A 23,143-nucleotide genomic window follows, 5' to 3' on the forward strand; every position below is an offset into this window, starting at 1 on the left:
ACATAAACGGCCGTTATTCATTTTACATTATTTTGTATAGGAAAAATGTAAATATTTATCATAGCTAATTTATGTTTAAACCTTAGATCTACTAAACATAATTGAGTGATATATTTTATTGTGCTAATTAGTACAATGGCCATTTTATCACAGTTATAATAAATATATAAGTGATGTGCGCAATAATAGAATAAAATTAAAACTATAACTGAGATCAACGCTTTTACATCATGATATGTTTTTATTAAGTTTAATATTATGAGCAATAGCTTAAGAGTATTAAGTACATACCTTGTTATCATAAAGAAAGAACAAGGATAAGTATTAAAGTATATTAAAATGCATTGTGAAATAAATATTAAAGTGTGTGTTTTCACATATTGCTATGCCTGCTGTTTGGCCTCAATTGTTTCAATTTTTCTAATATCTTTTACATAGTACAAAGTATCACCTTCCATACAAAGTAAGTTTAATAGTTTAGTCTACATTTAATATCTAAGTTTTGCAACAAAATAATCGAGATACATTTTTTAACATTCCATGGTCATATGGACTTCCAGCTTCCAGAAGACGTCGTTCGTTCGATGTTGTACCAAGGTAAATTAACCAAAGATGATATATTAAATAACAAACTACCACTAGCCCAACAAGCAAGCTGTAGAGTGCAGAGATGAAGCAAAGGGCAATGCTGGAACAATATGTACATTATTATACTTAGATTGGGTACCCAAAGCAAACAGTTGCATGTCACGTTATCTATAACTCTTATATTCTTAGAAAGCAAATAAGAGATATTACAATATTTATGACGTTAACACAAGTCTCAACAATTATCAATATCTTATGATTATTAAAGTTTGCATTGTAAATCCTTGGTATCTTTCCAGTTTAGCTTTCAGACTGAATAATGGAAAGTGTTGTATTTCTGCAGAATATAATTTTATACTCTGGATATCATTAATTTCAAAATTATACATTAATTTAAAAATACATACTCTAATTGATGATATACGTCGCTGCAATCATCTGGTAAAAGAACAGTACCAATAAGTTTAAATGGATGACATACACTAGTCATAGTCAAATTAGAACCATAAATAAAAGCTATAGCTGAGAAGAATAAACATCTCAAGTACCATTTTAAATTACTTGAACCTATACAACAATCCAACCTAAAATATAAAATACTTATCTTAAATACATCTGTATTATTACGTAAGATAAAATCTATTTTTATCGTAAAGAGAGTTGTACCATTTACAATGATATTCTCTATTAAGAATACATGTCTGACACATTCGACAATGATGCGCTTTAGGAGGTGCTCTTCTTCTACATGTAATACAAAGTTCTCCACTTCCTTCGCCAAGCTCTAAACCCTGAGTTAAACTACCTTCTTGAGTTGCAGAATCTGCATTTAATCTAGTCATGTAGCCACACCATATACCACCCACAACACACATTATAAATACTAGATTTTCTTCTAGCAAAATTTCTAGTAATGGTACAACACTAATTTCAAAGATCAGCATCAACATAACTACACTGGTAATTGTCCACATTAAAAAAAATTTGGTACGTAGAAGAAATCTGAGGAAGTTGTGATGCAAGTAATACACCAATATTGGTGTTGCAATAAATATAATTATAGTACATAACACTGTTTGCGCGGCTATTATTGCCAATGTTGGGACTGCAAATATTGGTATCATTGCATCGACTGAAATTTGCTTAGCACCAGCTCTCCAACCACAGGGATTCCGTAGCCTTTCCCACATAGTCATTTTTTATCAATAATTATATTCCAAAGCAATAAGTTTACACTTGCATGGAGGATTAATGGAAGAATACCAAAATAAAGGTTAGAAATGTTTCACGGAACGTTGTTCCTTCACGAATATAAAATTTCAAACTGACATTTGTTGAAAATATCGTGCGTAAGCACAAGCGGCAGTACCTTTTAAAATAATAGATATAATTAAATCACTAATTATAAAAATTTTCAATTCTTCAACTATCTATTCAAATGAAGCTTTTCTTTAGCAAAGAACCATTGTTTCTATACGAATCAATGCCTTTCTTTTGACCAAAATTTTCTTATCAAATAAACGGTAGATCATTTTACTTAAAAACAAAATCAATTGATACAGTAAAATATTTTCTAAATCTCATATTTTATTTCGCTATTACGTATTGTTATTTTTCGAAAAATATTGCGAGGAATAACACTTCTAATACTATTTTGAAAATGGCGCAAAAATCACAGGAAGAGTAAGTATAATAGTGTTCATTTCCAGTACCCAATGGCATTTGCCGTATGTAATGTGTACTTTATGCAAGAACAATGGTGTCAATATTGTATTCCAATAATTCAAAACTGTGACTAATCGTTCAAAAATTCTTTCACGGATTCCATTCACTCAACTCAGGTAACAAATACACCGTAGACAATTGAAACAACCGTTGATGCTTTTCTCAAAAGCATTGCAGTATTGCTATTGCCACTTCGCCACTTTGTTTTACGCGTTCGTCATTCTCCTACCTGACATTTGCTGTAATTCGTTGCGCATGAAACTGCAAACGTGAAGCGCATAGCGGGAATATGACGCAAGTTGAAAATAAAGCCAACTTCAATGGAAAAAATTGTCAGAAAAAATTGGAATATCTTAAATTATCAACATTTTACAAAAACATCGAAGGTCAACTCTTATCTCGGTCTAGTACTTGTTATTTGGTATTTAACACTCTCGTAGAGATTATAGAAAAAGTTATACAGTTATAAAAATCGTTAAATGGAAAATATACAAAATTAGCGAAAGTAGGTACGACTTCTTAGTGAAATGAAATTCTTTAATCACGAAGAAATGTAATCATCGTCGAAGAGCATGATTTGAAAAATAGTTTCTTAATCAAGGGAAATATAAAAGTCAAGGCCAGGATAAAAAGCTTAATCTATGTTGGTAAGGCAAAACGTAACATCAATAAGGTTATTGCCGAAACAGGCGCTTAAATGAATGCTATCATACATTAACATTAGTGATTATGTTAGTTGATCAATGCTTTACCAAATTTATTTTATCGATTCATGATTGCACAACGATCCACCATTGAAAATTTGTAATCACTTTGAAAAAATAACACACCTTATTGTAACCTAATACCACAATCTTATCTGTTATACTAAATATCACATTATAATAAATGTATTTCTTTCTTCCATTGACACACGCGGTACAAATATCGATTGGTTTTTCGCGAAGAAGAAGACTCAGACGAACATTATTATCGCACTGTCGAGGCGAAGCTAATTAAAGAACAGTGGGGTAGAACGCTATTAAGATAATCATACGGCACAATAAAGAATCGTCTATACAAGTCAAAGATTGATCAATTATGGCTGCACGGTTGCTGCCTACTGGAACTGTTTTCAATTGATCGCACGTGTTCGAATTGTTTTATCAAGTTATCATTGTTTACCAGACTCTCCTCTTGCGGCTTTTAGCACTAGGTGGGAAGGAAACATGGTACAATTCGATAATTCTGATACTGTAAAATCATTCGATGCCGCTTAACGTACATATTTCAATGTATATATTTATGGATATGTAGTACATGTAATTTCAATAAGATAATAGTGTTAATTTCGTAATATGCAATATTACGAAATCCTACGAATTGGAATATTATACAATATCTACAATAGAATCTAGAGCATTATTTATATTTCTTACGTTTCTTAATTAGAGAGATAACATACATATATGTTAGTCAACAAATTCAAGGTTTACCATTATGTCTTACTTGTATAGACTTGTACAGAGGTAACTAGTCTCTTAGGATTACGTTTTTTCGTCGAAGAAAGAAACCGATTGTTGGGTCTCTTTAACCTGCGGAAGGCTCGTCACTAGCCTGCCCCTTTCTTATATCGCATACTGGACAGTTCGTATGTGGATCTCGATTTGAAGACTTATCAAAATCAGACGACAAAGCAGCCTCGTAGTAGCTCGTTAATGTGTCGCAAATTTGCCACTTCAGTCAAAATATTTAATTTATATGCGGTTATATAATTTTATATGCGGTTCGATTTTATATATTTCGTTCGAGTAAGATAATTAGATCCTGGCAACATTGGAGAATACTTGAATATTTTAACAGGAAAAAAAAGAAAGAAGGAAGAAAAAAGAAAAAAGGGAATTCGATATAAGCGAAAGTCACTGTATAGAATTGTATAGCTGCATCTATCGAATGGAGTACGTGATCTAGTATTGTGCACGATGCGATTTCATTTGGGACATTGTTTACGTGTTGTTTCGAGTTGTTCTGTGTCTATTTATATTATCGATTCGAAAGTAAAGTTTCGAGGACATAAGATCAATGACCATCACGTTTACTCCTAGTAAAATTGTAATAAAAGGAATACGTCATATTTACTTGACCGGAACGAGTGTAGATCAGTTGAAGAGGTCATGATCCTTGGTGGTGGTAATCTCGGTGGTGGTCTAACGTACATTTCCGATCATTTGCTTAGGACGAAGAAACATTAAACAGCAATCGGGGGTATTGACAGTCTCGTTTCCGCTGGATCGATCGATTGGTGGGAACTTGGGGGATTCCACGATGGGAATTGGAGAAACGAGTCGGAGAAAAGATAAGTAGATGCGTTCTCGAACTTCGTTCGGCTACTTTGGTACAGTCGTTTTTCGAGGTATAAGAACAAATCGTGTTATGGTCGAGACCAAGCGATAAGGAGGCAACGTCGTGTGACTCCAGAGTAAATCGGTTGATAAGAAGCAGCCGATGCTCGTAGACCCGGGTTCTTGTACTGTTGTGTTAACAACTGGTGATGAATTGTGTCACCATGTTCCAGTGCTATTGGTAGCGGTGATGTTGGTTGTGGTGTTGGTGGTAACGGCGACGTGCAGCGATCTATGAATCCGGGGTTACTGCTCTCTCGTAGGCCGTGCTTCGTGGGTTGAGAAGCTTTCAGGCTTCCCGTGGAAGGCTAGGAACTGGTCTGTCGTGGACTCGTGGGGATGTTATGTAAGCTGTACTTGATCGACATAAACGCATACAAAGATCGTATACATAGACGCATGTATGCGAGGAGCAACCTCAACTCCCAACGCAATACGTGCTATAAGCGCGAGGTGTTCGAAACCGCGGAGATCCAGCGAGAGGATATTTGTTCAGTGACGAGAGTAGCAACGCGCTAGACGCAGCGAATCGATCAAATGCGTTCAGATTTCAAGCGAACGTTGAAACTTATAAGGCATAAACGTATAGACATCTCGATATTTCAGGTGATCGGGTTGCGTGTCTTAGCAGTGATCCTCGAAGATTACCCGAGGACACCTTTTATCCATGGTTCAGCTTCGACGAGTTTTTGAGCTATGAGGAGGATACCCGGTTGAGGACAGAAGACAGGGAGGAAGACGACGAAAAGGAGTTCGAAGAACGTCTAGTAATGTCTTCGGCTTCGACTAACAAACTGCAGATTTTGTGGGATCATTTCATTCACGCAGAACCGCAAAGCTATGAGGTACACGATCCCTAGATCTATGAATTTCTATCCACCACGATTTCTTCCTTATCCCTTTTTGTCACTTCGCCAAAATTATTATAAAGACGAGGATTCAAATTTGATAGATCAATTGGCACATCGAAGAGCAGAGGAGACTCTAACTTTTTATCTTCACGTATCTATATCCTTTCTCTTTGAAATATTCTATCTAAACGGTAAAAACTTAGTCAATGATCATTTTTATTTAAATGCATTTACCTCGTCTTGTTATTCTTCACCACGTTTCACTAAGCGACATTTCGTAATCATTGTTAATCATGACTAAACAGTACCTTATGTTCGCCTCAAGATGACTTATAAGTCACGCGTAACTTATATGCTTGTCGATATTTTTTCGCGTGTATCGAAATAACAAGTGATTCTCTGTCCCATGTAACGTAAACACTATCGATTTCTTCCCATGTACTTGGCAAGTTGAAGCAACTACAGAAAATTTGCATCAGACAATTCATATCAGTAAAATTCATGAATTGATAATCGCTTGCCTCTGACAAAAAATACGATGATGAATGTTTGTTTAAATACAAACTCGAAATAACATAATATGCATTCTTGCCAATTATGCCACTTGGTAGCAAAGCTATCGAATTGTACAAGATAATTGTAAAATTAAGATATTTGGGTAATTTCAATCCTTATATTTTTATATTTTGGTCGCTGTTTCCATCGAGCCGATTATTTTATCAGGCGTACTGCGGCACGTGCAATAATCATTTTGCATTTCGAAAATTAAAGAAAGCAATATCTTTGTATCCTTTTTTATAGAATTTAGTACTTTATATTTATCATTTTTTCGTGATGTTTGTATCTCTGTCGTAATGTTTTTCTTATTGTTCGATCAAATCTAGAAGGCACAGTGTTGCTAAAAGAGAATTAATTATTTATATTTATTTAGACTATAGTAATTAGCATTTAACATCGGACTTTTGATAATCTTTTGTTTTTATTGTGATAATTTTTTTATTGCGATTTAATGACTTATTTTATAGTTAATAAGTTAAATTATGAATTGCACGTTTTTTCTATTTAGAAATCACAGTGGTTGGATATATTCCTCGCGGAATTTCTTGCCCAAATAAACGAAGGTCGAGATGTGAAAGATGCTCTATCTTTTTGGTAAGATTACATGTCACTTAATTAAATTTCTTATAACTGCTTAATTTTATCGTATGGTAATAGTCGAAATAACAAATACCTTTCTCTAAAAATATTCGTGTTGTAGGAGAATAAATGTAAAATTAATCTATTATTGAATTATTTTAATATTATTTTTCGAGAAACGAAATAAAGAAGTAACGACATAGATTTTTATAACGACACAGTGGTCGTTGACCACAATCTGAAAATATGATCCCACGTCTGTGGTTTTGATTAACGTAACTTTTTACGTTTGTACGTCTCACCTTTATTCCGTTAGCGCATGATCACTTTCTTCGCAAGAATTACCTTCGATCAATATCTTTGCTAGTATTTCATCAAAATAAAAATTACACCTTAGTAGAATTTAGCAAATTTATTAATCACAAGTGTCACTTAATGCCCTACACATGATTGTCTGTTGCTTACCGAAATTTTACTTGATTTCACTTTCAAAACTTCCCTCGGAGATATCGCGTCTCTCATTGAAAATAAGATTGCATACCTGTATGAACGTTTCCACAATAACTCGTATCGGGATGATAATAAGAAGATATCCAATACGATGGATAAGATAGAAATATAAAATACCCAATATGAAAATATCCATTCCAGTTTGGTCGGCGGTGGTGGTGTATCTACCCTTATAGCCTGCGAGCTGCTGTCTGATGTTCATGAACTTTGCGCAAAGAGAATCGACGGGGACGAACTTGTTAGACTGAGGAAGTATTTGGCTCAGGATCGTGGTTGGCGTTGTTTGGCTGTTCTACAATTACTTGGTGTTCGTGGACTTTCTTGTGGGCGAGAATTGGTTGCTCTACTTATAGCTTTGTATCCAATTGTCCTACAAGAGGAAACGAGTAATAAAGCCAATTCTGTTTCATTGAACGAATCCACGTATTCTTCGATAGATGGTACCACACGTAATCCTTACGTAAAATTTTACTACAACGACGACACCGTCGACACGATAGATATCGTGTCGCATGTGAAACGTAAAAAGACGAAATCTAACCGATACGGTGTTTCCTACGAGGGCAATGTATCGTCGAGAAGGAGAGCAGGTCGTAAACATAGTATCGGTACCAAGGTGCCGATCTATTGCAAGCAAAAATCATTTGAAACTTCCGAAGCGCGTCGCAACACACCAGAAAGCGCGAGCAGCGAGTCCGAATTGCTGACAGATGGTATGGATCAGGCACGATCACTCACGCTAAAGATCCACCTGAACCCTATGGATTTCGAGTATTTCACTTCAGTTATCAGAAGCGACGAGGAACAGAAATGGCAAGCAGTACTTTATAAGCTTCCTATCCGACCGGCAAAGAAAACACCGAGAGATTACATAGATGAGCGGATCAAGGATGTTCTAGATGCTAGGATTAATAATTTTGAGACGAGTCTTTTGATTATTCAATTGCTTCAAGGACTACGAGATTACGATACTCCAGCCGAACAAACACCGGCTGTACAAGTTCTAAAATTTGCCTTGGATACGTTATGGTCCCTACAATTCGGTATAGACAGTGTTAGCTTGACTGGCACTGAATGTGCTACGTTGAAAGCTGCGGCTGCTAGGCTTATGCTTACAGCATTGGAACGCGTATTACGAGCAAATGAACCAACCACCGCTGTTATTCACAATGGTTTATTGCCTATGACTTTAAGATTACTCGAGGATGCTTGTAGCAAGCCGGTAAATGTTTTTTCACCGGAGGAAGGTTCCCTTTTGCAAGAGTTCATTTTTGCCACCATTTACGCAATAATAGCATTTCTTTATTGTCTGCTGCACCAACAAGGTAGCGCAGTAGAAAAATTGTCAGACTTTTTAGAACTATTTCAATTATTTACGGAGAGCCAGGATGGAAAACTGGTGGAGCGAACAATTTTTGCGATCGTTGACCTGCCAAGCATTGATCCGGCGAAGTCAGTAATCCGTGCCAAAAAGATCATTGATATGATAGGTGCGCTAACCAGCGGCTTGAAGTCCGTTCGACGTGATATTTCGCACGTAGCTCATTGCAACAGAACAAAACACAAATCCTGTATCAATGACGTTCAAATCCACCACCATTCGGATATATTTGGGGCGCCTTATGCTCAGCCGATCGTTGGCGCCGTTATGAAAGAAGCATGTTGCATTTCGTCTCTTTTTATGATACTCACTAATCTTCTCAAGCATTCTCATCCCTTCGTCAGCGAGTTGCAAGTCAGATTAATCAAAGTTTTCACAACGGCAGGAACGTGTTGTTGTTTTCCACCCAGAATACTCATGACTAGTATCATCACTCTTTTAAAGAAACGAGAACCGACAATTTATATCCCAGCCGTGACATTCCTAGAGCGTATCTTTTTTAAAGAACTCGGTGCTTATTCGGAATCAGAAGTATGTACCACCTGTGACAGATCTACAACATATTCTTGGGATTTTCTGGAAATGTATGCAGATTTATTGACGCCAGATGATTCAAAATTATGCTATATTATAATGGCTCATCTTCTAAAAATTGGGCCTTCTTCTAAATTCCAGATTAGACGGGAATTGCTTCTAAACATTTTTTATCCAACCTTTTTGAAAGCCAAAATCTATTATACAGCTAATAAAGAAAATATTATCGCAAAATTTCTAATTCAATCTTGCCTCTATGCAATATCTTATTTGATAGTAAACATGCAAATATATGAAGGATTCACTGAGATTAATGGGTTGGAAAAAGTATTGACTTTGTTATCAGACACAACTTTCACGAGAAATGTCTACGCTCTCCTAGAAGTCGCCGTCATTGTCGAGATCTGGAAGACGACTCACGTGGAATCCGATCTCTTAGATACGGAGAAATCTGCCCTTAAATTTTTGTTCGATTCCCTTGAAAAGGAAACGAGTGAATTATTGGATATTTTGGACAATTCGGCGAATACTTTTGTCGATGAGAAATACGTAGAACAAGTAGCAAACCAAATTCCTCGCGTGGAATTAGACGATCAGAATGTTGAAGAAACAAGTACTATCATAGAAAGCGATACCTTGCAGCAACAAAGTGACGTGAAGGAATCGATCAATACAACTTCATGCCTTTTAAAAATATGGGATAATTCTGAGATTAATAATGCATCATGCTCGGAAATTGACAACGAAACAGATACAAGTAAGAAAATAAATCTGTATCAGGCTAGTGTCGCGTGGAGGACCGCAGCTGGAATAACGCTTTACAGTCCAAAATTTCGAACTCAACTGTCGCTACATCCCGTGTCGCAAAAATCTTGGCAGCTTTTTATAACGTTGGCTACACATATCTCTACAGATATCATCACAGGTATATTCTAAAAAACAAAGAACGGTTTGTACCACATATAAAAATATCTGGATTTACATTTACATACTTGTTTCCTTTTAGACACCAATAAATCAGCGCACAGACTCTTTGAGACTTTGTTAACGTGCTGTCTAATATCCCCGTTGTGTAAGTATACTTTTATATGATGAATGTGAATCATAGGTATTCCAAGTATGCTTCCGTTCCACATGCTCTTTCGCCGCGTACAGCTGCAGATTAAAATCCCAATAAGCTATGTGAATTTATTAGCCGTAAAAGCAGTTCACATAATACTTGACACCAGTAAACATCTCGACCTATCTACTGTTCGTTAAATCTCTCTTTCATCGCATAGTATTTTATCGTATATGGATGTTTTATATTGTGCATAAAGTAATATATGAAACAACGTATGATACAGGTGATCGTGACATAATTATGGAATTAGGAAGAGCGCTGATGGACGCAGGAATTAAATTGGGTCGTGGATTAGCTGTCATCGTGGAAGTTCTATTAAAAGTCTCTATGTTAAAACCAGCTCATGAAGAAACTATACCGCAGTGTACTCGTCCTAGGGTAACTTTCATTCTATTTCATTTATTCTAAATTGGAATGATTCATTTAGTTATCTGGATACCATTTTTCGTTGCAGTTACCGATTATGACACTGGACACGATACCAGATTGTGCCGCCGATGACAGTAGTACGGGTGAATATGTTACAGCTGATGATGGTTACGAAGCAGACGTAGAAGTACCAGCACAAAGCTTACATAGTAATTCCGTAAAAAGAAGTAATTCTTTAGGACCGATAGTTGAGCCCAGAGGTCATGCAAATGCACATCCGGCATTATGCCTATTGGCAGTGGATTTATTAATTCATTTCAGTAAACAGTAAGTATTTGATTGTACGAAATATAGAAATTATACATGTGATAATAATATTATAAATGATATTTCTTTTGCAGAGGTTTGGATGCTGAGAAAGCATGTATTATAACCACTGGCTTAAGAAAAGTTGCAGTCACGTGCAGAGAAAGTGCTTCGAGTAGTGCCGCACTTGCAAGTTCAGGTGTAATCACAAAGATGTTAAATGGCTTCAGGGATATATTTACTAATAGAGATACCCAATATCAAGGTATTTTTAATATATAAACTATTTTATAGTACATAACATACCGATCCTTTTTACAACATTACATAATAAATTATTATAGATCTACAACATGCTGTGCTAGAAGTATTTACTTTGCTAGCGACACAATCGATTTCGCCCTCAGAGCTAGTCATGTACTTGTCTTTGTTCAAAGTTGATGAACCACCTCTACAACCGTTGTTGGAACCGCTTTTCCATCTAGGTTCAGCTGCACGTCCACAACCAAATTTTATCATATCTTTTCCTGTACCTTCTGATGCGAAAATATTATTGAAAATTCAATCGGAAGAATATAAGAATCTGGAAAAGGTTGAAAATCTTGTAAATAATTTCCGAAAAAGACATTTTACATCGGGTATATGCAGTCCATGGTCTGTGCATGCAACGTGTCTACCAATTGGTCCAGAACTAGCTTGGCCAGTTTGGTTGCATGGTTGTTCCGCCTCTATGTGGTTGAGAGTTGAAAGAGGATTACCCGTTAGTAACAAGGGAACAATGATTAATACTTCACCATTATTCGATTCAGATGATGAGAGTTTGTCCGATTGGGGTATACTGTCTGATAATTGGAGTCGTGAAGGTTGGTAAAGTGGTTTACTAAGAACTAACAGAACTAACTATATATACATATATATAATCAATTTAATACTTTCTTCTAAGACTTTTGCCACAAGTCCATCATATAACTTTATCAAATGTAGCAATATATTTATTATTTTGTATTCAATGCATGCTCTACACATTATCGTGGAAAGACCAATCGATGTCTGATCTTTTCTTGGGTATATCAGTCGTAGCAGGTTCGTCATCTCCACCTACACCAACATCGATTATTCATTTGATGTCTATTGGATTTGAGACTCTGGTGCTTGAAACGTGGTTGGATCTTAAATCAGGTAAACTATTTTAAATAGACTTTTAACTTTTTAGTATGATTAATGTATTTTATTCCTTTCTTTTATATTTCAGATAAATTAATTTTACGATTAACTCGGCCAGATGACAAAATGAATAGAACAGTTTCGGAAACATCTGTAATTGGTATGCTTTCTTCTGGTCGATGGCATCATTTAGCATTGAATTTCAAAGACACAGTTTTGAATAAACACAGTGCGGTAGTTGAAGTCGTGCTTTGGGTAGATGGGTGGAGAGAAATTAATGCGCAATTGCCATTTGATGGGCTGCTAGTGAGGAAACCTGGCACTACGTGTGTTTTATTAGGACAAGTTGGATCCAGCACTATCGGTGCTTGGTATCTTGGAAATTTAATGGTATTCAGGTGCGCATCTTTCTTATGAGACATATAACTACCAATTAATAATTATATCATATGTATGCAATGTTAAACATTAATTTATAGATGTCCAGTATTTACGAAGGAGAGAGCATTATACCTAGCAAGCCTTGGCCCTAATTATACTAATCTTGCAGAATGTACTTTAAACATAGAGAAGCCAGATTTTACGCAACTAATTGCATCTGGCGCTTTAGATGGTGTACGAGAAATACGATTTGGTGAGTACCATAACAGAGATATAACATAAAAGAGAGGGAGAAAGAGAGAACGAGCGAATAGCCAATTATATTTTTATCTAATATAGAGGGAGGAAAATTTGATACAAGTCGAAGGAAATCATATGGCGGAACGTACTTAAGACACGCTATTGAAACTAAAGTATCTGAGACGAAAATCGATTGGGATACAGTTATGGATGCTACAAATTCGCAATTGGCTGAATTGCAAGATAATCTGCTTCTTAGTTATGAAGCTCAAAACCCCAATATTGTTCATTTATATCCTCAGGCTATTGCAAATCCAGCTGGTAGGTTTATTACTTCATAAGTTTATATTTGTTAATTAATGCTTGATAATCATTAATTCCTCTTGCATAAATATTACATGCTTATTTTTAGCTGTGGTAAGAAATCTATTTCCGGGTCAACCAGGTTTTAGAGTTGTTTTTGCACCGGAACATAGAGTTTCACAGCAACCACCTTTATCTGTGACTCCGATACTTTCTGCTCGATTAGAATGCCAACAGTATAGAGGTCTTGTACCCGCTGCCATTTTAGCAGGCGGTGTACCTATATTTTTATATTTGTTCGCAAGAGTAAGCATAATTATACAGAAATATTTAATACTGTCAATTATGATTACTTATGATCATCATTAAATAAATTTATAGATAGTCGAATTAAATTCTAAAGAAGAAGAGCAAGCATTAGCTCTTTCAATAGTTCTACAGTTAATACGGAATGACTCTGAACTTTTAAATCAGTACCGATCAGAAGATGGAACATCTTTAATCCTATGCATTTTAGAATCACCTCGATGTCACACAGGTAGACACATTCTGAAAGCAATGTTAGATGCAGCTTGTGATAGTTCGATCCTAATAAAAGATATCGGCAGCGGTAATCATTTAGTTTCACAAAATTGCGAAGCTGTTATTACGGATCCAGATTTAATAAAAGGTGCATTGACCGCATGGAGAACATGGGCAAAATATGATACATTAAATTTGCTATTGCAAGCGTTGTTATTATTATTAAGAGATCAACATTCACAGCGTGAGTTCAACGCAGCTCAATTAAATAGAGTCGGAATTGTTGATACCATTTTAACACTATGCAAAGTAATTTAATATTTTTTGTAAATACTGTATTTTATAATAAATATACTAAAGAATTCATAAAAATATCTTATTGTTTATTATAGGAGCATTTTATGTACGATGAGTTTGGTGCTGTGCTTGATTCTTCAACAGGAACTGCAGTGGTTGAATTGATTAGAGCACTTATGGGAGCACCTCCAGAATTTGCTCATCTAGTAGCTATTACTGACTACTTAGTTCTGGTTCATCAAGCATCTGAAACTTATATTACACACTCAAGACACAATATATATTTTTTGTTACCACCGATTGGAGAAAAAAAAGTTGTAAAAGTTGCCGCTACAGTAACTTCCAACTCTTTAGATGAATCCATAGAAACTATTGAAAATAGTAAATTGGATAAAGGTTTAACAAATATACAGGTTCGTATTTGCTATTAAATAGGTTGTAAAATAAGTAATAAAAGATAAAATTCGATTGAAATTACTTTTTTAGATTCAGAGAAATAGAATGCCTAAAAGAAAAGAACGCCGAAATGGTCGTCCTCAAGATACCAGTGCTGGAGAGGATTCAGGAATCGCAGCTAGTGATGGATCCAACCCTCTTAGTAACGTAAGTATGTAATTAAGTCTGCTGTTTATTAATTATAATTTACTGCAAACTCTGATTTTTTACATAGGAAAAACAATCTACGTGGATGGATGAAAGAAAAGCTTGTCAAGGTTTAGTTTGTGAAGGACTTTTATTACTCCTCCGAGATGCAGTTAGGGTTTTACCTGATAGCCAAGTTGGATCGGTTTTGAAACACGTTTTAAGAGCTGAACTTTTACTTGTACTGGCTAATAATCCAGACACTAGGATTCGTACAGCACTAGCTAAGGTATGATAGGATGTAAAAAGGAAGTAAGTTCTATTTTCACTCAAGTATTATAATAACTGGTTAACTTATAGGTCGTACAAATATATTTACAACGTGCTAGTGATGAGGAAGTCAACAAATTTATAAAGCAAAAATATTTTATACATTTAGCAAACCAAATAGCATTATATCCTGGAAGTGAATCATTGGTAGTTGCTTTAGAAAATTTAGCTTTACGAGGCCCAACTCTGGCTGCAATGCCTCCATTAATGGCTATAATAGCGAAAGCAGCAGCTAGTGAATCAAATGTAGTTAGACCAATCGTATCATTTATGACTGACATAATTGCAAAGGTACGATATCGTAATTCGGTCTCATTTATTAAAAAAAATTAATTAACAAAATTTACTTTCAGAATCCTACTGCTTTGAGAATGCTTTTGGAACAAGGTTTGATTGAATCATTAGTTCAAGGATTAGTAGGAAGTGTCCATAAAAGTGGTTCTACATCTCTTCATCGAGATATTCATGTACTTTTTGTGGCCATTGCCACAAAACTTTTGGAATCCCCAGGAAATCATCAAATGCAAGCTGTCCTAGACTTGCATTTGATATTAAACCATATGGAATTGAAAGAAAAATCTCACTACATTAAAAATAGAACGTGTATATCAGTTGTAAGAGATGCACAGGTAGCACTTTTTGATGGAGAACTCGACGTTCTTATAACGAAAGTCTCAAATCAATCAAGTTTCCGATTACGTAGTACAGCATCGTATCTAGCCTCAGCTTCCCATATAACTTCAGGTAGCACTTGTATTACAAATAATGAAAAGATAAAATTTCAGTTTCTACACTTTATCAGTATCGTATTTTTTAGTTTTTACAACGTCCAGTGAACAGAGTGATCATGGTTCTCGATCATCTAGCTATGCGAGTTTACATACACCTTCCATCACAACCTTACGCGAACCAAGCAAAGGAGAATTGCTTGAACGGTTTCGCATTGTTCTCAGCCGTGCTGCTGAATTTATAACAGCAGCTGATGATTCACCTTCTGGCAACGAGTTACAGTTAACTAAAAGATTGTTTTCAATACTTTTACATGGTCTTTGTAATCCACTACAAAAAAAAAATCATTGGAGTAGCGGATGGTCAACCAGACACGCTTTAAGAAAATATACGGCCAAATTAATGGTGTGGTTACTTGGACCACATCAAAGTAATAATACGAGGATTTTTGCTGTTAGATCACTAATGGAAGAGCCGAGAGCTCGTGAAATTCTGTCCTCTCTTTTGGAAGTTCATCCACAAGTAAGTCTATCGATTAATCCATATTTATCTGTTCTCTATTTTCTTATGTATATGTTTCAATGCATTTACATATATCAGGTAGAACAAAAGTTCGCTGTCTTCTTTTGGGATCTCTTACAAAGACGAGATGAGATGCCTAGTGCTGATGCAAGGATATGTATAGAATTGAAGGAAGCTTTGAGTATATGGGATTTAGCAAAAGAAATAGAACAAGCTAGTCCTGGAATATGGAATGAAGAATTAGCATTGCTAAGACGAGAATTGATGAGAGATCGAGATATATGGATCGACAATAATCTTCCTGCAATTCAAAGGTAAGTAAAATTAAATAGAGTGTTATATTTTTTATTCCTTTGTTTTACAAAATATTTTTCTTGTTTATTAGGATTGCCAACAGATTTGATGTACTTGCTAAACAACTAACGGAAAGTGCAATGACTATAACGCGTACTGTCGTGGAAGAACAAAATCGAGAACGTAAAGTATTAATGGAAAGACTGAAACATTCAAGAGCGATGGAAGCTCAAGCAATTGCTAAATGGAGAGATTTAGCAAGACGTCTAACGCATGAAAGAGCCCCTTGGCATTTTCCAAACAGTTATCCAAGAAATTGGGAACTAGATCCTACGGAGGGTCCTGCTAGAGTTAGAATACGATTGCAGCGGTGTCATTTAAACATTGATCGAAGATTTTTTATGACCGAATATCAAGACAGGCTAGGTTTGATTGCTATTATTCTATTAATTATTTTCATTCAATTTGTTTGTATTTACATAAATTTCATTTTTTGGCGTACAGATACAGTAAAGATCGAAGCCCCTTTATCTTATTTATTTACGAATAATCGACAAGATGCAAATGCTACAGCATTAATCGAGCGACTGCATACCAGTGAAAGAATACGTAAAATGTCTCCAGCCAAAGTAGTTACACCTAGAGCTGAATTATCTGGTGAAGTTCTTATTGGTGAAACATGTCTTTATTTTGTTCCTGATAATCCTGATGTTCTACTGCACACAGATGTACGATTCTGCTAACCCTTTTATTATTCTATGAATTCATTATTATACATTTAATTGGATACATAATAATTACAGATAGCTTTAGGTGGCTTGGATTTGGCTATGGTGGGTGGAACAGCTTGGCGCCTTGAAGATATTCGAGAATTGCATCGAAGAAGATATCAGTTACAAGAAAGAGCTATTGAAATATTCCTTATTACAGGAAGAACTTACTTATTAGCATTTAATTCTTCAAAGGTACATATATCTTATCTTAAAAATAAATACTATATAAAATTCTTCATAATGATATTTAACTCACAGGAAAGAGATGAATTTGTAACGGAATTATCTGCTTGCAATTTACCGAGACGAATACCTGGTGATGATTTAAACGAAGCTATCTCGTTGTGGCGAAGTGGGGCATTAACAAATTGGGAATATATTACTTGTCTAAATAAATTAGCCGGACGTTCATATAATGATTTAATGCAGTATCCTGTATTCCCATTTGTATTAGCTGATTATACAAGTGAAAAAATTGATTTAAGTAATCCAAAGATTTATCGGTAAGTATAATAAGTATAATACGTAAAAGTATGATCAGGGAAATATTTATGAAAAATCAATTTTTTTTTAGAAATTTCAAACGCCCTATGGCTGTGCAGGATAAAAAGAATGAACAACACTATATAAATAATTACAACGTAAGTGATTTAATTATATTTATTAAAAAAAAAAATAAAAGAAAATATTGTTTATAATATCATTTACCATTTTATATAGTATCTCAAACAAGCTTTATCGGAAGGTTTAAACTTAATAGCGTTAAATCAAGAACCATTCCATTACGGATCGCATTATAGTAATTCTGGAACAGTTCTTCACTTTCTAGTAAGATTACCACCATTTACTAGTATGTTTCTATGCTATCAAGGTAAATTAAAGTTGCTTTTTAGATGTATGAATTATTGTTGAGATTTAATTTTCATAATTCAGTTTATTTCTATTTTTGAAGACGACAATTTTGATATTCCTGATCGAACATTTCATGCACTGGCTACTACATGGAGATTAACTAGTTGCGATTCAACAACAGATGTGAAAGAATTAATTCCTGAGTTTTTCTATTTGCCTGAATTTTTGTTGAATTCCGAAGGTAATATAGATAATTATGGCTCAAAAAATAATATGTAAGTTAATTAATATTCAAAACAAACTTTGTTAAAGGATTTAATTTTGGAGTTCGACAAAATGGTAACCGGGTTGGAGATGTTGAATTACCGAAATGGTGTGGAGGTGATGCACGACTTTTTATTCTTGCTCATAGAGCAGCATTAGAAGCAGATCTTGTCAGGGAAGTTCTCCCTTATTGGATCGATCTGGTATTCGGATTTAGGCAAACTGGTAGACCAGCAGTGGAAGCTATAAATGTTTTCCATCCTGCCGTATGTTGATACCAACATTCATGCAATCATATTTAAAAGTGTAATTTAAATTTATGGATTTATTTTTTTAGACCTACTATGGATTTAATGTTGAACAAATAGCAGATCCTTTAGAACGTCAAGCTTGGGAAACGATGGTTCGAACATATGGCCAAACACCAGCGCAATTATTTACGGTTGCGCATCCCTTACTGATTCAAAATCTTGCAAATACAATAGTTCATAGTTTATTACCACAAGTTATTGAAGGTGTAGATGGCATAAAATGGGGAAACTATGTTGGTGCTCCTGGAAATGAACCAGTTTTATGTTGGAAACATAAACATAAAGCACCATTAGCATCTTTAGTTCCTTTAATGACTGGTGATGTTTTTGGATTACCTAGCTATACTACTTTATTACTCGTTTATACAAAAGAGAAGGGTACATATCATTAATTTCATGTAAACATTTCAATAGTCACATTTGCAGAACTAGATTGTATAATGTTTCTTTCTAGGCACAAGTATGTTAAGTGGAGCATTTGTATCAGGAGCTGCTTTAGTATCATGGAATGGTACAGATGGAATTGTAAGACTAAAATGTAAAAAAGAGCAACCACCAAGGCCATTAATTAGATCTTCGGGTCTTGACCCAGTAAGTAGATACATTACTATTTTCTAGTACTTTTTTGAATTGTAAATTACATAACATAATTTTTTTTTTTTTAGATTACAATCTTGGGATCAGCTCCAGATTGTGGACAACTATGGATAGGTCATTTATCTGGTAAAATTACGGTGCATACATACACAGTTGTAATAAGCAAAATTGACTTCACTTTAATACCAGCATCTGTACTGTTAGCTCATAGAAGTAGAATAACAGCAGTGTTTTTGTCACGGGCATTTAGCATCGCTGTTTCAGGTGACTCAAGTGGTGTTATTGTTATTTGGGACTTAAATAGGTAAGTATTCTAATAAATAAATAGATAAAAACATTCATATAACATCTAAACTTATTTGTTATCCTTTTGTAGTTTGACATACATAAGATCCATATTCTGTGAACACAACTATCCTATTCGTTTACTATCGATTAGCGAAACTCTCGGAGATATAGCAGTTACTTATGAAATTCCTAGTGAAAACACACCTACCAGTCAATCCGAATTGAAAGTATTTACTATCAATGCAAGGGCAGTTGGATCTATTTTATCAAGAAGAAGAATAACAGCTCTTTGCTATAGCAACGCACCAGAAGGAGTATCTGTAAATGTTATTGCAACAGGATTAGACAATGGTGTAATAAGGCTATGGAGTAGTTGGGATTTAAGATTAGTCAGAGAAATTATAAATGGTATAAAAGGATGCGGAGCAGTAATTGCGATAGCATGGGCTTTAGACCAACATCACTTATATGCTGTAACCGAAGACTTCACCATTCTCATATGGGAAGGATCAAAACGTTTAAGCAATGGTACTCCAAAATTTGTAAATTTAACGTCACTCTAATGTAAATAAAACTAAAATGTATTTTAAGTGGATAGACAACATGTAAATGTTAAATATTATTCAACATATGTTTTCATTTTATTAAGTATTTTATAAAATAAAAAGGATGTTTTTTACAATTATGACACTAGTGTCACATTCGTAATAATTTTGTATAATCACATCAAACTCTTAAGATATCGCATGATCATTATATTTGTAATTAGTAGATAAAAATCCAACTGTTGAAGTATTATTTTTCTAAAGTTTTCAATACGATAACTTTCATGATCTAATAACATATCAACATTTATACTTTTATATTCTGTTATAGTATAAGAAATACAGACTTATTAACATATTTATAAATGTACTGATAGTATATTAATGATATGCTTACAACTTCTAATTTCATAAATTTGTTTCATTCATGATATTGTAACATGTGTATATAAACATATCTAATAAACATATCAAGCAATAGATTCAAATAACATTTAAGCAATCTTCAATAATTTCAAACAGTGGGTAATACTTTCCTGTTCTTTTCGCAACCTGTTCAGCTGTATCTCCGCTTGAATTTACCAATCTTGGATTTGTATCTGGATGCAATAAAAGAAGTTGCAAAGTAGGAGAATTATGAGAACTTGCAGATACTAAATGCAAAGGAGTTTGATCTCCTTTACTTCTGGCATTTATATCTGCTCCATTTGCAATTAATACCATTGCACATTCAACGTTATTCCAGCAACAAGCAGAATGTAATGGTTGCCATTCATCCATAGTTTTAGCATCTATCTTTGCACCTGCTTGAAGTAAATACTACGAACAAGATAAAACATTGATGCACTTATTTACAAACACTTTTGTAAAAGAAAAAATTACGTTCAAAATGTAATATTCATACTTCTACAATTCCTACATGATTGCCATAACATGCTCTATGCAATGGAGTATAACCATCTTTGTCTGTACATTCTAACAATAGTGGGTTTTCCATTAATAATTTTTGCACTTTATCCAGCTTGCCATTCTCCGCTGCAGTCAGAATTTCTTTTGCATCAGGTTCTATAAAACATATATACATGTTACAGAATTAATAATGAAAAATTGTAATACACAATTCCAAATCATCATCTAACCTTTTGCATTACGTTCAGCCTCTACTCCATCATCGTCATCTTCCCATGCACTAACTTGCATACGTTCACTTCGTGGTTGACTTAACATTCGATCACGGATTGCTTCCAAATCCGTCAATTGATCACTTTCCTCTCCGGATGATGACATTTTTCTTTCATTTCAGATCAAATAAACAATATTATGTGAAACGTTTTTATCATATATTATACGGATCCATCTGCTGGAGTATGAAGACACTGCTTATATATAAATTAAATTCGATCAGTTTTTTCAGATGCGAAAATCATCTCATTTTTTCGATTGTTTTTAAAATGTTTTAAGACTAATTTATGATTTCGGTACGATAGAACGAAATGGAATGTCTGAAACTTTTAGAGACTCTAGATATCTTTGGTTACGCTGGCGTATGCGTGGGAACAGAAAACTCACAGCTATTACAAAATTCTCTCATAATATTGCAAAAAGAAAATCATTTTCAAAAGTGTTATTATTGGGGTAAAATCTATGGGGTTCGAAATGATTATCATATTGCGTTTGGTTTTGAAAAAGATTGCTTGAACGATCAAGTATATTATTACAGGTAAGCTAACATATCAAAACGATTCTTTAACAGAGCATTTCAAAAAGATAGAATATCTGAATTAGTACGGATGGCTTAAATTGGTTGTTACTACCGAAAGCAAATAAATGTGCACGATTTTTGACACCTCTTACAATTAATAAGTTCGAAGGGGATCCTTCTATAGCCACCAACGTTTATAATGTTAATCCTCCGTTCCCGCCAAACGAAGATCCCAAAAAGTATTACGACGTAAGTAAAAAACAGTTGGAGAGATTAATTTTTCAAATTAATAAGAGAAGAATGTTTAAAAATCAATAATTCTTGATATGTTAGGGTCCTATACCAAAAGAACTGAAAGAGGAAGACAGACTGGCAGCTACGATAGAGATGATTAGAGAAGATGCCATCATAATTCCTCGTGGTGCATGGTTTAAGTGTCCCAATGGGAATGTAATTGAAAATTTAAGTTTCGAAGGACTCGGTGTTGCAGATGCTTCGTATTTAAAATCGTATTTGCACGCTCGTTCCCCACAACAAAAATGGAATACCAATTTACTTACGAGACCTGATTATAATTACGCAATAGATTTTTTAGATACAATTGATATGGATGTGCCATTAGGTACTTGATTAGAAAAATTTTAATAATAATTTTAGAAAGTTATCTTTTTGCTTTCTAATATATTTTATTAGGATGTTGGAATCTACAGTTCTTACATGGCAAACAATCAGTGATTTTATATAATCTTTTTTGGCCTGGAATGACGTTTTATCATAAATTACATAGTCCGCATTATGGATTTCTTTACTTTGGACATGGGAAAAAGAATATGGATATTGTCTTTATGTTGTAACTGTAGTAATAAAAAGTCAATAAATTCAAATTTATGCTTTTCCTAAAATCTATTCAATCTTATTCAACTAGTGAGATTCGTTCGATTATTTTTTGTTTTCTATGACAACCAGATACATATCTGCAATCACTATATTCAATATCAATTTTTTTTTACACGTAATTTACGGTATGTTATAATATTTCATTCGTTAAGTTTACAAGTAACAGCAGTACTAAGAATGACTTCAATTGGGGAAATAATTCTTAATAAAAATGTCCAGCATTTCAAATTGTAACGCGTAAGTCTCGTTAACATAAGGTTATGAACGCTTTTATGGTTAAATTACGTTAAAGTAAAAAACGAGTGTATTAAATTTACAAAGTTTTACTATTCTAAGTTTCCTAAATAAATCGTTGCTTATTTTTTTAAATAAATAATTAATTACTCCCTTTCATGCGAATAAGAATTAACCGCCGCCTTTGAGAACAGGCTTTGTGGATAAGCTAGTCGACCTCTCGTCACGTAAGATGGCAGTAGTATCTCGCTCATGGTTGGAGAATTTGAACGCACAAGCGCAGTGACCGGCATACTCGAGTGAAGTGTTGTTGTAAGTGCTTGGGATCCGTATTTCGACAAATTTCTTCAGGATATTTCGCTGCTAACGGTAAGTGAAAACATTTCTACAACTTCTGGTGTATCTTATTTG

The 23,143-nt window shown here is 34.5% G+C and overlaps 5 protein-coding genes and 1 long non-coding RNA gene across 12 annotated transcripts in view; 3 read left to right on the forward strand and 3 right to left on the reverse strand.

Moving 5' to 3' along the window:
- Positions 1–221: 221 nt before the first annotated feature.
- Positions 222–3,083, reverse strand: LOC100642472 (palmitoyltransferase ZDHHC23-B). 3 transcript variants are annotated; one of them, XM_020867720.2, is made up of 4 exons: positions 3,066–3,083; positions 1,255–1,957; positions 996–1,172; positions 222–688 (listed from the first exon to the last, which is right to left on the reverse strand). In XM_020867720.2, exons 2-4 carry the CDS (start codon positions 1,782–1,784, stop codon positions 496–498), a joined length of 900 nt encoding a protein of 299 aa, XP_020723379.1. In that variant the 5' UTR covers positions 1,785–1,957; positions 3,066–3,083; the 3' UTR covers positions 222–495. The 3 variants fall into 3 exon arrangements, with proteins under 3 accessions (XP_020723379.1, XP_012174150.1, XP_020723381.2); XM_012318760.3 differs by lacking the exon at positions 3,066–3,083 and adding an exon at positions 2,301–2,438; XM_020867722.2 differs by lacking the exons at positions 222–688; positions 3,066–3,083 and adding an exon at positions 753–925 and having other exon boundaries at positions 1,255–2,325.
- Positions 2,299–20,042, forward strand: LOC100647244 (lysosomal-trafficking regulator). 5 transcript variants are annotated; one of them, XM_012318759.3, is made up of 35 exons: positions 2,299–2,429; positions 4,529–5,040; positions 5,301–5,539; positions 6,612–6,697; positions 7,334–10,032; positions 10,114–10,179; positions 10,454–10,608; positions 10,685–10,926; positions 11,001–11,170; positions 11,250–11,768; positions 11,980–12,084; positions 12,158–12,467; positions 12,549–12,703; positions 12,790–13,011; positions 13,103–13,299; positions 13,375–13,824; positions 13,908–14,225; positions 14,299–14,415; positions 14,483–14,683; positions 14,755–15,015; positions 15,078–15,468; positions 15,542–15,975; positions 16,054–16,289; positions 16,361–16,695; positions 16,774–16,997; positions 17,073–17,234; positions 17,301–17,545; positions 17,617–17,683; positions 17,763–17,913; positions 17,995–18,135; positions 18,207–18,424; positions 18,496–18,847; positions 18,924–19,060; positions 19,135–19,370; positions 19,443–20,042. In XM_012318759.3, exons 2-35 carry the CDS (start codon positions 5,034–5,036, stop codon positions 19,915–19,917), a joined length of 10,323 nt encoding a protein of 3,440 aa, XP_012174149.3. In that variant the 5' UTR covers positions 2,299–2,429; positions 4,529–5,033; the 3' UTR covers positions 19,918–20,042. The 5 variants fall into 5 exon arrangements, 4 of the variants coding, with proteins under 4 accessions (XP_012174149.3, XP_048261477.1, XP_048261479.1 ...); XM_048405520.1 differs by having other exon boundaries at positions 17,763–17,870; positions 17,976–18,135; XM_048405521.1 differs by lacking the exon at positions 4,529–5,040 and having other exon boundaries at positions 2,304–2,429.
- LOC125385034 lies at positions 7,080–7,433 on the reverse strand. Its single transcript, XR_007223969.1, has 2 exons — positions 7,310–7,433; positions 7,080–7,223 (listed from the first exon to the last, which is right to left on the reverse strand). It is a non-coding gene; the product is annotated as an uncharacterized LOC125385034 (long non-coding RNA).
- Positions 19,972–21,190, reverse strand: LOC100652300 (ankyrin repeat domain-containing protein 49). Its single transcript, XM_003402369.4, has 3 exons — positions 21,039–21,190; positions 20,804–20,964; positions 19,972–20,718 (listed from the first exon to the last, which is right to left on the reverse strand). The coding sequence occupies exons 1-3, from the start codon at positions 21,184–21,186 to the stop codon at positions 20,383–20,385; spliced, it is 645 nt and encodes a 214-aa protein (XP_003402417.1). The 5' UTR covers positions 21,187–21,190; the 3' UTR covers positions 19,972–20,382.
- Positions 21,191–21,271: 81 nt separating this feature from the next.
- LOC100647362 (radial spoke head protein 9 homolog) lies at positions 21,272–22,455 on the forward strand. The gene is made up of 4 exons (XM_012318758.3): positions 21,272–21,619; positions 21,685–21,850; positions 21,935–22,223; positions 22,295–22,455. Exons 1-4 carry the CDS (start codon positions 21,393–21,395, stop codon positions 22,453–22,455), a joined length of 843 nt encoding a protein of 280 aa, XP_012174148.2. The 5' UTR covers positions 21,272–21,392.
- A 518-nt stretch (positions 22,456–22,973) lies between these two features.
- Positions 22,974–23,143, forward strand: part of LOC100647483 (A-kinase anchor protein 200) — a 61,707-nt gene continuing 61,537 nt past the window's right edge. The window contains exon 1 of the mRNA XM_012318753.3: positions 22,974–23,101. The gene's annotated coding sequence lies outside the window, so the exon portion shown is untranslated. The remainder of the gene's footprint in view (positions 23,102–23,143) is intronic.

The sequence above is a fragment of the Bombus terrestris genome, chromosome 4 (genome assembly GCF_910591885.1).
Source record: "Bombus terrestris chromosome 4, iyBomTerr1.2, whole genome shotgun sequence".
NCBI lineage: Eukaryota > Metazoa > Arthropoda > Insecta > Hymenoptera > Apidae > Bombus > Bombus terrestris.